This window comes from Benincasa hispida, chromosome 12 (assembly GCF_027475165.1).
Source record: "Benincasa hispida cultivar pf3 chromosome 12, pf3_genome.v1.1, whole genome shotgun sequence".
Lineage (NCBI taxonomy): Eukaryota > Viridiplantae > Streptophyta > Magnoliopsida > Cucurbitales > Cucurbitaceae > Benincasa > Benincasa hispida.
In genome coordinates, this window is record NC_143489.1 from 42,700,535 (window position 1) to 42,712,797 (window position 12,263).

The 12,263-nt window shown below is 35.1% G+C and overlaps 2 protein-coding genes across 2 annotated transcripts; one reads left to right on the forward strand and one right to left on the reverse strand.

The window, feature by feature from the left end:
- Positions 1–2,165: 2,165 nt before the first annotated feature.
- Positions 2,166–3,407, forward strand: LOC120067829 (myotubularin-like protein). The gene has a single exon (XM_039019421.2). The coding sequence runs from the start codon at positions 2,520–2,522 to the stop codon at positions 3,198–3,200; it is 681 nt and encodes a 226-aa protein (XP_038875349.1). The 5' UTR covers positions 2,166–2,519; the 3' UTR covers positions 3,201–3,407.
- Positions 3,408–4,860: 1,453 nt separating this feature from the next.
- LOC120067310 (histone acetyltransferase of the MYST family 1) lies at positions 4,861–11,782 on the reverse strand. The gene is made up of 9 exons (XM_039018867.2): positions 11,276–11,782; positions 10,803–10,891; positions 10,575–10,634; positions 10,060–10,269; positions 9,378–9,446; positions 8,800–8,961; positions 5,832–5,925; positions 5,458–5,600; positions 4,861–5,253 (listed from the first exon to the last, which is right to left on the reverse strand). Exons 1-9 carry the CDS (start codon positions 11,589–11,591, stop codon positions 5,050–5,052), a joined length of 1,347 nt encoding a protein of 448 aa, XP_038874795.2. The 5' UTR covers positions 11,592–11,782; the 3' UTR covers positions 4,861–5,049.
- Between the last annotated feature and the right edge of the window lie 481 nt (positions 11,783–12,263).

The following is a 12,263-nucleotide window of genomic DNA, read 5'->3' on the forward strand; positions in this document are numbered from 1 at the left end:
ATGATTAATTAAATCTTGTCGAAATTTTCTTCTCCCACCCATTTTACTACTTTCAAAAAACGTCATTCATGAAAATACTATTTTTTTCTAAGTTATAAAAAAAAAATACTTCTTAACATTGTTACTTGTTTTTAAAAATTTACTCTTTTTTCTTTCTTTTTTTTTTTGAAAAAATGGTAATGTTACACTTAAGTCGTTCATATAAAAAATATCATTAGAATAAGCATCTGTTAGAATGTTGAACGGATTTTAGAACTTTGAAAAGATATAGTGAAGATTTGAAATAATGTGAACGTGTTTGAATCCTAATTTTCGTTCTAGATCAATGTCTTCATTGTTTCAATTTAAATTGTAGTCTAATATTTTAAACGAACTTCTACTTCAATGATAGTTTTGAAATATTTATGAAATGTTATAGATAACATTGTAACTTTTAAAAAAATATAAATGTCATAAATAACATACGAAATGTTACAGATAACATTGTAACTTTTTAAAAAATATAAATATCTTTTATACAAAATTCAAAAGTGTATATATAAAATAACGTTCACGATGCTATTTATTTACACAACGACAATTTTACTTCAAAAGTTAAACTTTGTTTCTTTTGGTTGTTTTTCAAGTTTTTTTCATTGGTATGATTTTAAGATCCTGTCAAATCCATAATTGTAATGTAATTTACTTAATCTATATCATGGTAATGGACAAGTAAAATAGTATTATTGTAATGTAATTTGTTTGGACTTTTATTATTTAAATATGGATACGTTTATCGTGAATCATAATAGTAAACTTATTAGCATGACTTAAATTACAAGTTCACTTGATGTTATGCAAAAGGAATATTAATGATCACTCATTTTTTAGAGAATCTAGATTCGTGATATATTTAAATGTCCAACTATATATCTACGGCACAATGTATATTTTGTTATGAGGATACATACAAATCCTACATTATTGTCAAACAAATACGAGAATCTAGATACATATCTGGTGAGAATCCAACAAATAACTCACAATCAAACTATATACATATATTTCAAAGTATAACACTCAATTCACGAGATTTGAGGATAATTAAACATAAGAAAAAACAAGTGTTTTTTAGGTAAAATAGAATGCTATTTAGGGTGGAAAGTAAGATTTAGGTTAGAAAAAAAGAGTAATGAAATGAAGAAAGGGATTGGATTGGGTGTGAGATGTGAAGTGAAGGAGACAAAGGCACATGATTTACCAAAGCAAGATGGGTATAGCGTGTGAAGTTGGCATGAATCAAAATGAATTGAATTGCTTTGATTGTGTAAAAGAAAAAAGAAGGAAAAGAAAGAGAGAGGACCACTCATTATTAAAGATGCTTCCTTCACTTTACTTCAACTTAACCAAATTTCCACACACCACCAAACTAAGCCAATTCCATCTTTGGCCTTATCCTACTTTTTTTTTTTTTTTTTTTGTTGTTGTTAATCTTTGACCCTCATCTCACATCTCTCTACCATATTAAAATAAATAAATAAATCGAAAATTGAAAATCGAATTTTTGCAGTTTGATTCGATTTGGTTTGGAGTAAATAAATGATTTGATTTTGGTATATATTCAAGATTGAATTTTTTTCAACTCGATTCGATTTTGGCCTCCAAATCAAACCATGGACACCCATAAAATAGATGACATCATTTATCGACATTGTCGATATTTCTATAGATTAAGAAAATGAGATTAATATTGAAGATTGTGATATTTATCTCAACTACTAACATCACAAGTAAAATGTTGGAGTAACATGACCATCTTCAATTTAATAAATTCTTTACCCATCGTAACTTGATGTCCATGATTTTAGGCTTTTCTAAAATCAAGAAAGTTAATAAATAATCATTTCCCATATCAACAATTTGGTAGAGCTACGTAAAGTTTCTCGTTCTTATTTTGTGTATATATAAATCTTGAAAATTTAAGAGTGAAAGAAAATTTTGAAATTTCAATCACTTATATAGTATTTTTAATTTAAAACGAGAGCAATTGTTTTATTAGTCATTCTCTACAAACTAATACAACTTCTGAGCATTTGAGAAATGAACTCGAGTTCAAAATAACTTTTAGACATGTCATATCGACATTCAACCAATCCTAATATTGACCACAACAAACCGTGATAATCGGAGTAAAGGAATGATGTTTATAGATATGGAAACTTTATCCATATTACCCTCAAAGTTTATATAAATTTCAGAGCCAAACATTTTTTTCATGTGGAATATTTTAACAACTTCTCAAAAGAGCAACAAAAGAGGCAAAAGGCCAAGACTCGATCAACGTTGTTCATATTTGACAAAACTTCCACCAAGCTTTTTTACCTCGAACACCGCCAAGATTTCGGTTCCCATTTGCCCATTTTTCTTATCTTCCCAATAAACCCTTCTCTCTCTCTCCACTGTATACAGCTCTTGGGAGCATTGTTGTACATCAAGCAAGCTCCAACCTCTGTTTTCTCTTTCAAAAACAGAGATTAGAAATGGGGGACAAATACAATCGCTTTAATCCACAAAATGTTCGCCACAAACACATGTTCTTGCCGATGCTCTGTTCTAAGCCGGCGATTAAAGACGGCCGGCCACCCAGATGCGATCGGGACCGTTCGGAGTCCTTTTCCGGTGACCCTTTATCGCCGAGAATCGGATGTATGGGTCAAGTTAAACGGAATAACAGAGTTGCGGGTCTTCCGATTTCTCACAGGATTTTGATTACAACCAAAAATGCCGTTCTTAACAGCAAAAATGGCAACAACCCAAATGTTGGTTACTTCAAGCTGAAGAAATTTTTCTCCAACAAAAATCTCTTGGCTTCCCCCTCCAGCACCGTCACCGGCACCGGCACCACCAGGTCCACCGCCGCTGCCACCGCCGCATCGATATCGTCGGTGGGTGTCAACGGTTGTGGGAGTAGAAGAAGAGCGGCCCCAAATTCTGCAATTATGGGTAAGAAGAGTGTTTCTGAAAATGGGAATTGCGGATCATTCAACATAGTGGATTTGGATCCGCCGTTGCCGGTGGTCCGGCGAGTGCAAAAAGCCGGAGAAGAAAGAGGGGAAATGGATAATCTATGGAAGAGAAGGTCAGGTGGGATTGTACTACAGAGCTTACAGATACAGCAAACCCATCTTCCAAAGCATCGGCTTCAGATTACGACTGTTTGATGAGGAAAAATTTGGAAGTGGAAATGGGTAATCTAATCATATATTCCATGGAGAGTATCTGTAAATGATCTGTTCTTTTGTTTTTTCTCTTAATAGTTTTTTGATTGTATCTCAATCACTGATGCTGAATACAGTGTGATTGTTACTCGTTGTTCATAATCTTCTTTTTGGTTCAAGTTTCAATTTTATGCGACATGTTTATATTAAGTTTACCTGTTCATATCATCTTGCTGCAAAGTCTTGCACTTGAAGTTGAAACAAACAACACATATGCATCAGATCTGAAGTAAATGGCAGACATGTTTTAAATGAAACAGTGGGCAAATTTGGTCAATTTGGCCAAGTGCTGTGATTTTTTGTCCTCCCCATTCCAGGTTTTGCAGCCAAATGCCTTTTCCCCTCCCGTTTTCTCAAATCTTGAAAAAGGCTATGCACTTAAACTTGGAGTAGAATTTAAAACGAAAATTTAGACTTAAACGGTGCAACATTCAAATTGTATGGGTGTGATGATCTATATTTTTGTTACGGGTTATTATCTCATTGATTTTATCGTGATGTTTGGGGTATTAAGTTAAGTTCTAAAGCCAATTAATATATTGAAATTAGAAAATTTGTGTTTCAAAGTTTGAAGTTATAAGATGAAATTTCTCAATCGATGTGTAAAATAAAAAGAAAAAAAGAGAACAATGAAATTCCTCAATAAATGAAGTTGGAGAGTAAGGAGTTTTTTATTTCTTATTAACTCCTTACATTGACTGTCCAAGAATTCACAACTCTCCAGATTTCAGACTCTTGGAATTCAAAACTTCACTCTTTGCCCTAATCATCCTCTACAAAATATCTTTAAAAATGACAAAGTTCAAAAGTATATTTCTTTTTTTTTTTTTCCTAAGCCTAAAACTTGTGAGATGGGCAAAGGGAACAGTGTTAAGAAACAAAAGTACTGACGTTTTCACCTTGGGAGGATGCAAATGTAATGTATTTAAAAAAGAAAATCAGAACTTTTACTAGATGAGTCTTCTGCAGTGAAATCTGCTTCTTTTTCCTAAGAAAATTTGAACAGAAAGGGATCTTATTTCTGCTTTCACCAAAAAGGGTTATTTCTTTTGGAGATGTGGACATGACCAACAAAGGCTATGGAAAAGCAACATCATCTTTTCTTTTGGACTGCTGCTGTTTTAGCTTTCTTGTCTACTCTTGCCACGTCTAGCATCAGAGCTACTTGACAAATAAGGCTTGTGGATGATAGTTCTTAGTTTTTATATTATTTTGTAATCTAATTTTCAAATCTTATTCAAATCATTGAAACGAAAAATTGGCGTCTAAAAATTTAAGGTGTTAAAATGAGTCTATTTTATAAAATTTTATTTAAAAAAGAGAGTTCCTGTTCTGCTGAAAGATTAATCATCAACTAAATCCTACTGTACTTTGACTTTTGTTAAGGGAAGGATTATTGTGAGAACACTGAACCATAAACAAATATAAAAAGCCATATCCAATTTTACATTTTATTTGTAAAAGAAAAATAATAGATCCAAGAAGTCGACAATTCTCTCTTTAAATCTTAATATCCTTCACAAGCAGCACATGAATCAAGAAACAAGATAAAGAAAAAGGGTGAATGTCAAGGGTCACACATGAAATACAAATTAAAGCCAAATTTTCGAAGAAATAGCAACTAGTAATGTACAAAGAGCTAGATTTTTACCATTTGTCAATTCAAAGTATACATATTGATTGTCCAGGCTTACATTCATCAGATACGAATGGCAAAGCCAATGCTTTATACTAAAATTCTACACTAATATTGTACATACAGAGTTAGGTTATCGTCCGACTTAATAATTAGTCAACCCTGTTCTCTGTATGGAGTCCAGATCAATTTGCTAACATCAACCTCTAGGCCCCCACGACCGGCAGCTTTGAGATGACGATCCAGCACCTTGGGGTCAGCACATATAACATGCTGCCCTTTCCTGTATTGAATCAACTCCAGGCTCTGAAGTGTATTCAAAATATCTTCAGCTTTGATGGCTGTCATGTCACTTAGCTCCTGACATAAAGGGATGAACAATGCGCCAAGTCTTAGGTACCAAATCTAATGACTAGCAGTACATCCGAACATTATTTGAAATTGGCATAATTTTTTAGGAGCGTAGCTTCAGTGGAATATTTTAAATATCATCAAAGACATCAACCGAAAGAATCCATATGAGACAACAAATCCTGAAGTTCAATTAGGGAAAAAAATGCAAACCTTGATAGAGATATTGGCCTTGTGCTTTTTCAAGATGTCTAAAAGCACTCTTGTCCAGTATCCTCTGTAGCTCACCAACCCAAGGTCTGAAAGAGGCCTTTCAGGCGTGCCAACTTTACCTTCCTTCTTGGAGAGTTCATAAGCTGATCTCAGTTTCATAAAAGATCAAAACTTCCGTTAAAAACAAACGTGAGGTAACAGGAAAAAAAAACTAAAATAACAAATTAAACTTAAGAAAACCACTGGTCCTATTCATTGCTAAAGAACAGAGCTCATCGAGCTTTTTTCAATGCTAGAGAACAGATCTCGTTGAGGTTGCTAGTCACGGACACAATTGCCAAAACATAGAGCCAGTTTAATGATTGTGGACTTACAAAAAGCTATTAAGAACTTGCCATAGCCCTTCCTTTGATAAGGAGGAAGGGTGAGAATGCATGCCAAATTATAGGATTCCTCTGAATGCTTTTCCTGCACACCGACAGATAATATAGTCACAAAAATAATCCAATTCAAACACTTAAGAGGTATGAGAAGTTCAAAATTTGTTCCTAGCTTATAAGTTGTTCTAAAGCAATTTAGTAGTAAATCCATAATCCGCATGACAATTTTTTATTCATTTTTATACCACCTGTTGGCACAAAAACACCCACCAGCCTACTAAACCGGGGAAAAAAAACTACTAAAGCATGGATCAGAAAGTATGCCATGAATCAAAATTCTGTTCATCATAGTAGATAAATTAATTTTAAACAAACATTACTTTTATCATTTTTTTCCCTTAGAAAAAAAAACGTATGGTCTGGTAGCTCACGACATAATGTCGAACCCTGCAACCTCCACCGAAATTGAACAAAAAAAAAAAAAAATAGGACCGACCTCTCTGATGCTTATAACTTGAAGGAGAAGAATAGCAGAACTTGCTTTTGGAAAGATTACATGTTTCTTCAATGAAGCACTAAGATCAAACTCAACCCAAATTTTCCGGAGGTATGCCAACACCATGTATACCTTTCACAACTTTACACCAAAAAGCATCAGGATCTTTCATAAATCTCCAGTTCCATAACTTGATTTTGAAACTAGAGAGTAGATTTCTGTACTTGCCAACTCCAATGAGATTCAGACCAACCAGAAGGCAGAAGGATGATGTTAAGAGTCTAGACCATGAAAAAAATATGGAACGTTTTCCCGAAAAAACCCATGCTGCTTCACATTGATAAGATGACAGACACCCTCCCACCCCACCTGTTCTGGTTCATGCTGTATGAGACCCTCCAGATCATAAATGTCCCTATTATTTTATCACCTTAAAGATGTTTTTTTTTTTTTTTTTTTGCTATAAAGATGATGGTGACTCGAGACCATCTCTTCCTTGGCACCAATTTCTTAAGAACCATGGGACTACATGTTCAGCTCTCTAGTATTTATTTATTTGGTAGAAACAACTGCTTTCATTGAGGAAAAAAAATGAAAGGATACAAGGACATACAAAAAACCAAGCCCACAAAAAACCCCACTAAAAGAAAGGGCTTCCAACTAGAAAGGATATTGCCCTAAGGAATAATTACAAAAGATCTTCGAAACCAAAGCCCAAAAAGAAACATGAAACCTCACCAAAGACCAAACCTCACTAAGGTCCCTCTCCACAACACGAAACACTCTATATCCATTGAAACTTTGCCCATTTCCTTAGCGAAGGCATCTTTCCAAGGTGTTCAGCTCTCTATTTGGTAACAATGCTTTCCCCTAATATCCAGTTTTTCTCAGGTCACAGCTTTCAAAACATCAATAGAATCTATGCAATTAAATGAGAACAGCTACAGTATGGCCTATTGAGTTTGGAGAAAATAGGAAAGATTTTTAAATGTTCATAATTAAAAGAGTCTAGAGATCAGGCTTCGGTTTCGAAGCTTTTTTGTAATTATTCACTTGGTAACATTTCACTTAGTTGAAACTCCTTCCTTTATAAGGGTGTTTTGGTGCCTTGTCAAGTTGTTGATTCATCAAAAAAGAGTATCTAGAGACCAAAGTCCACAAGGAGGCATTAAACCTAGCAATCTCCCAAATCTCCTCACCTGATCTCTCCACTTCTCTAAAATTCTCTTGTTTCTCTCAATCCAAATATTCACTAAACTGAAAAGAAACTTGCTTGCCACTACACTTTGCCCATTTCCTTAAAAGAAGGATTTCAAAGCACCTCCACCATAGACCACCCACTCTATCACAAGCCCCACACACCCAGAACTAGCTTTTCCAACGACCCAAAAGTAAAGAGCAAATCGAAAATCCCACAACAAATAATCAAGGCCCTCTTCATGCTCCTGCAAATAATGTAACACTGCAGGAACAACACATAGGAAGAATGTCTTTGGGTGCAATCCCCGTCTCAACTCCCTCATGTAAAACTTGCCACACAATAACCTTAACCATTTAGCCAATAAAGCCGTGTTACATAATCGAAAGCTCCCCATATATAATCCATAGGTTTCCAACCACCTCCCACTTAACCAAGTGTGAGCCTCCTCCCTCCTCAAACCCTTCCCACAAGAAATTCCTCATTACCCTCTAAAGGTTCTTACTCCAAAACTGGAATTCTACAAAGAGACAAATGGTAACGGGGAATCCTACTCAGCACTGCCTGAATGGGAGTAGGTATCCCCCATTGAGAAAAATGCTTTTTTTCCATGTAGACACCACTTCTTTTACTTCTCAAGAACAGGTTCCAAACGGACTTATTCTTCATATACCCTTCCTGAGGGGATCAACTGACCTCACAATCCACAATAGAGCCTAATTGGATAGTCAACAATTCAACTTAAAAGATAGCTCTTCCCTCTATGCATTTTGTAATTCCTCTTGCTCTTAGATCGATCTCCCAGCCCAAAAATGTTCATGATTGTACTCCCTCTCATATTCATTCAAGAGTATAAAGTCCCTATCAGTCCATTTTAGTGATGATGTTTTCTCCTCCCCTCCCCACAACCCCCTACCATAAACAGGAGGAAGGGAGACTGACCGCACAACCCACCATAGCAGCAAAAAGCCTAATTTGGACGGGCAAACAATTCAACTGTAAAACATAGCTCTTCCCTCTATTGGTGCATTGTATAGTTTCTCTCGCTCTTAGATGGACCTCCCTGCCCAAAAAAATTCATGATCATACTCCCTTTTATATTCATGCAAGAGTTTTAAGTCCCTATCAGTCCCTTTTTTGCCCCCCACAGTGCAAGAAAATAATAGTAATAGTAGTAGTACAGAAACGATAGCACCATTCTATTTCCCCTTAGGTCATAATCAAACAATTTCAATTTGAATTCCAGTTATATTGAACCAAAAAATTACCTTCGAAAAGTATCCAACCATGTGACACCCTCGATCATCACACTCGCATAGGACATAAAACAGAAAAAGGTCAACATCATAGTAGAGAGTCTTGTGGTCCAGAAACAACTTTGCTAAGTAACAGAGATTCTGCCCATAAACCTTGTTCTTTTTTCCATCAACCTGTTTTAGGAAGAATTAACAATAAAAATATTATATAAGGAATTTCTAATCTATAAAAATAAAATCACTGTTTTTTTTTCTTAAAGTCTAAAAAGTAAAACCATTGTTGTATGGCTTTGTGTACATTATTTTTCTGACAGTTTAAAAGGAGAATGGAGTTATCATTTAAATAATACTTTAAAATAGTGTTTCACACAATGTGAGTAGAGGAAATATCAGACTTGCATTAACTGTTAGAATGCAGTAGAAATTCTCTCTGTGGCAATCATAACCATAATCATAAAAACAGAATGGCACTATTTTTAGTCTAAAATAGAGAAGAAAAAGGAAATTTAACGATACACGAGAAAATAAAACAAGGCAACAACTGCAGCATGAAAGAGCCAAAAGATTGAAAAACCTAATCGAGACCATACCTCAAACATTGACAAAGTACCACATCGATAGATTTCATCACCAGGAGGATGCTTCAGATCACACTTCCTCTACATGAACAAAAGCATGTAACTTAAGATTGTTTGTTTGTAAAACAAGTAAAATAAATCCTTTCAAGAAAATGCATTCAATTGTACTTGATGTCCCCAAATGGGACATAATAATAAGAAAATACATCTTATTATAATTGTTTGATGCCCGCGAAGGGACAACCTTATTACAATTGTTCGTATTATAAATACAGAAAATACAGTGCACTCAATATTGAAATAAAAAAGTCATTGTATCACGACACATAAGGTGATGGCTGAAACTTATATATATAATTGGTGGCTTAACATGAAACAAACAGCTGGACAATCTGAAAATATGCACTCCATAAAATCAAGCTATCGCACATCAACAATCAATCTCTCATAGTACTTTCATCTCAAATTGGGGATGGGTAAAATCATTTGCCAAGATGTTCAGGCAAAACCAACAATTCCTACATAAATAAGTGGAATATGCAGCCATCAGGCAGGGAGTAAGGCCAAACAGAAGTTCAAGCACAACCAACAATTCCTACATTAATAAGTGGAACATGCACATCGGGCAGGAAGTAAGGCCCAAAAGAAGTTCAAAATTCTCTTTACAGACATACTGGCTTGGAGCACATCTCACCATATGTCTCTGGAGTTGTTCTTTGCGCTTCATGAAATTGAGACAAAACTCACAAAAATAGAGCTTTGTAGTGTCATTGTACTCTGGTGGAAAGGGGGAGAAATACCATGTCTCAATCTCATATCTTCCAAGTTCAATTGTTGCAATATTTTTCACTTTCGTAAATTCTTCATGCTCCCTCAAGCTGGCAGCATCGAGTTCCTCATGGCCCTATAAGACATTTCATAAAGAAGGCAGGGAAATTTTGTTTGGACACTCCAATTGATATCATAACATCTGAATAGTAAGTATCCACCCTTTTTTTTTACTACACCATCTAACAGAATTACCTACTACTAACAAAGAGTTTCATGCTTGCACTTGCACCTACAGGTTGTGACTGAATTCTTTAACCTACTACTGGCAAACACCCATGTACTATTGTGTCTTGTAAAGGATTACTTGTCAATTAGTTGTTTAAGCCATGATATAAAGGTTCATGAAAAAGGACTAGCTGCATCCTTAAAAGCACATACCTCAACATGGGTTTCGTCAATCTTCCGCTTCTGGTGTCGGGTCATCTTCAATCCTGTTACCTTCAAGTGCAGGAATAAGATCCAAATATTAAATACTTACAAGTAAAATATGGCTTCCAAAACGACCAACTCATAACCAAGGATAACCTTAAAAACAGTGACAATGCCTCAGAAGTGGACTGGTTGAGTTTCAAAGAATGAAGATGGAAGGGGGAAAAAAAACTTTACCTTGTCCTCCACTTTCTCATCAACAACTGTCTCAACTGAATCAAGATCAAGTTGGTCAAGCTTCACCCACTCATCAAGTCTCCTATTGACTGTCACAAAATCCAGAATAAGGAGAAAGAAAACTCCAAACTCAACATAGAAGAGACTCATCATTTTATCAACGAACACTAGGGTTAGAGAAAAATAAGATGCACCCATGTCATTTATCAATTAACTGGTCCGTGAAAGAAAAGGGAAAATCTCATTGCTGCATAAGCTACTTGTCTCACTCAATCCAAAAGGCACTCCCTAAATTGACCAAATTTCAATAAGCCCTAATTCACCAAAAACAAAACCCTAAACAACACATCAAACAAATATAGGGACCAAAACAATCAAGAAAACCAGCTCTCATATCTCATTCCAGCTTGATTCTTCCACAACGAAAAATCAAATACCCACATACTAATTCAAGCTTCAGAGGAGTAGCTTACACTCGGTGTAATGGACATAGTATTCGTAATCACTAAAACCAGTTGCCTGTAACTTCCGGCGTTCGATGACCTTAACAGGATGGTACTTCCCGTCCCTCCAGCGGCACATGACGCGGGTGCCAACATCCAGAGGAAGCATGGAGGACATACGCTTCTTCGTCGGCCCCAATTCCTTAGGCTTCTCAGGTGCCGTTACGTCTGGCTCGTTAGATGTCTGGTTCATACCGTCGGCGGGAAGTGGCTTCTGACGACCATCAGCAGAGGCGGCGGCGGCTCCATTTTCAGCGTTGGTTGATTGGACGTCTATGGAGCCCATCGCGGGCTTGGGGCTTCGTGTGCAGAGGCAGAGCTCGGAAACCGTCGTAGGCAGCAGAGGCCTGGGCCTCCTATTTTTAGTTTTTTTTTTTTTTTTAAATTTTTTAATAGAAAATTGAAACTCTCCTTCGAAATTCGGAATATGTTGCGCACACCATTAAACCGTTTTTATTATTACGTGCCATTAATTCTAATGAAGTTTCGATAACAAATTAATATAAATTTTATTAAATTTAAATAATAAATATCTGACATAAAATTTAAAAATAATAAAATAGTTAAAAACTATATTATATAGATTTTATGTTACACTAATTCACACTGTTTGAAGATCTTTAAAACACATGGAACATAAATTTGGATGGTAACGCACATATTTTGAATCAATATATTTTTCATGGAATTATAAGTTGTAAATTTTTCATAAATAATATTTTTTATGATTCTAGCATGCTTGTGTAATTAAAAAAAAACATCATTTCAAAAATAAAAGGTTAGAGATATGTTAATATTAATACTTTATTTGTAGATCTTTGAATCCATCAAATTTGATTTTGTTTCTCATTGCTATAGTTGTCATGGATAGTTTCTCTTAATCCCATGAATAAAAAACGGTTAAATTTAAACACATGAAAACACTGATAAATTTTTTTGTTCAAACAAATAAATAAGA

Bases quoted from the DNA above. Each gene is read 5' to 3' on its own strand.
- LOC120067829 (XM_039019421.2), top strand. From the start codon at position 2,520: ATGGGGGACAAATACAATCGCTTTAATCCACAAAATGTTCGCCACAAA.
- LOC120067310 (XM_039018867.2), bottom strand. From the start codon at position 11,591: ATGGGCTCCATAGACGTCCAATCAACCAACGCTGAAAATGGAGCCGCC. The intron at 5,926-8,799 runs GTAATTTTTTGG...GTCGGTGTGCAG, and splicing joins TGGTTGGATACTTTTCGAAG to GAAAAGCATTCAGAGGAATC. The intron at 5,254-5,457 runs GTTTGCATTTTT...CCTTTATGTCAG, and splicing joins AGGCCAATATCTCTATCAAG to GAGCTAAGTGACATGACAGC.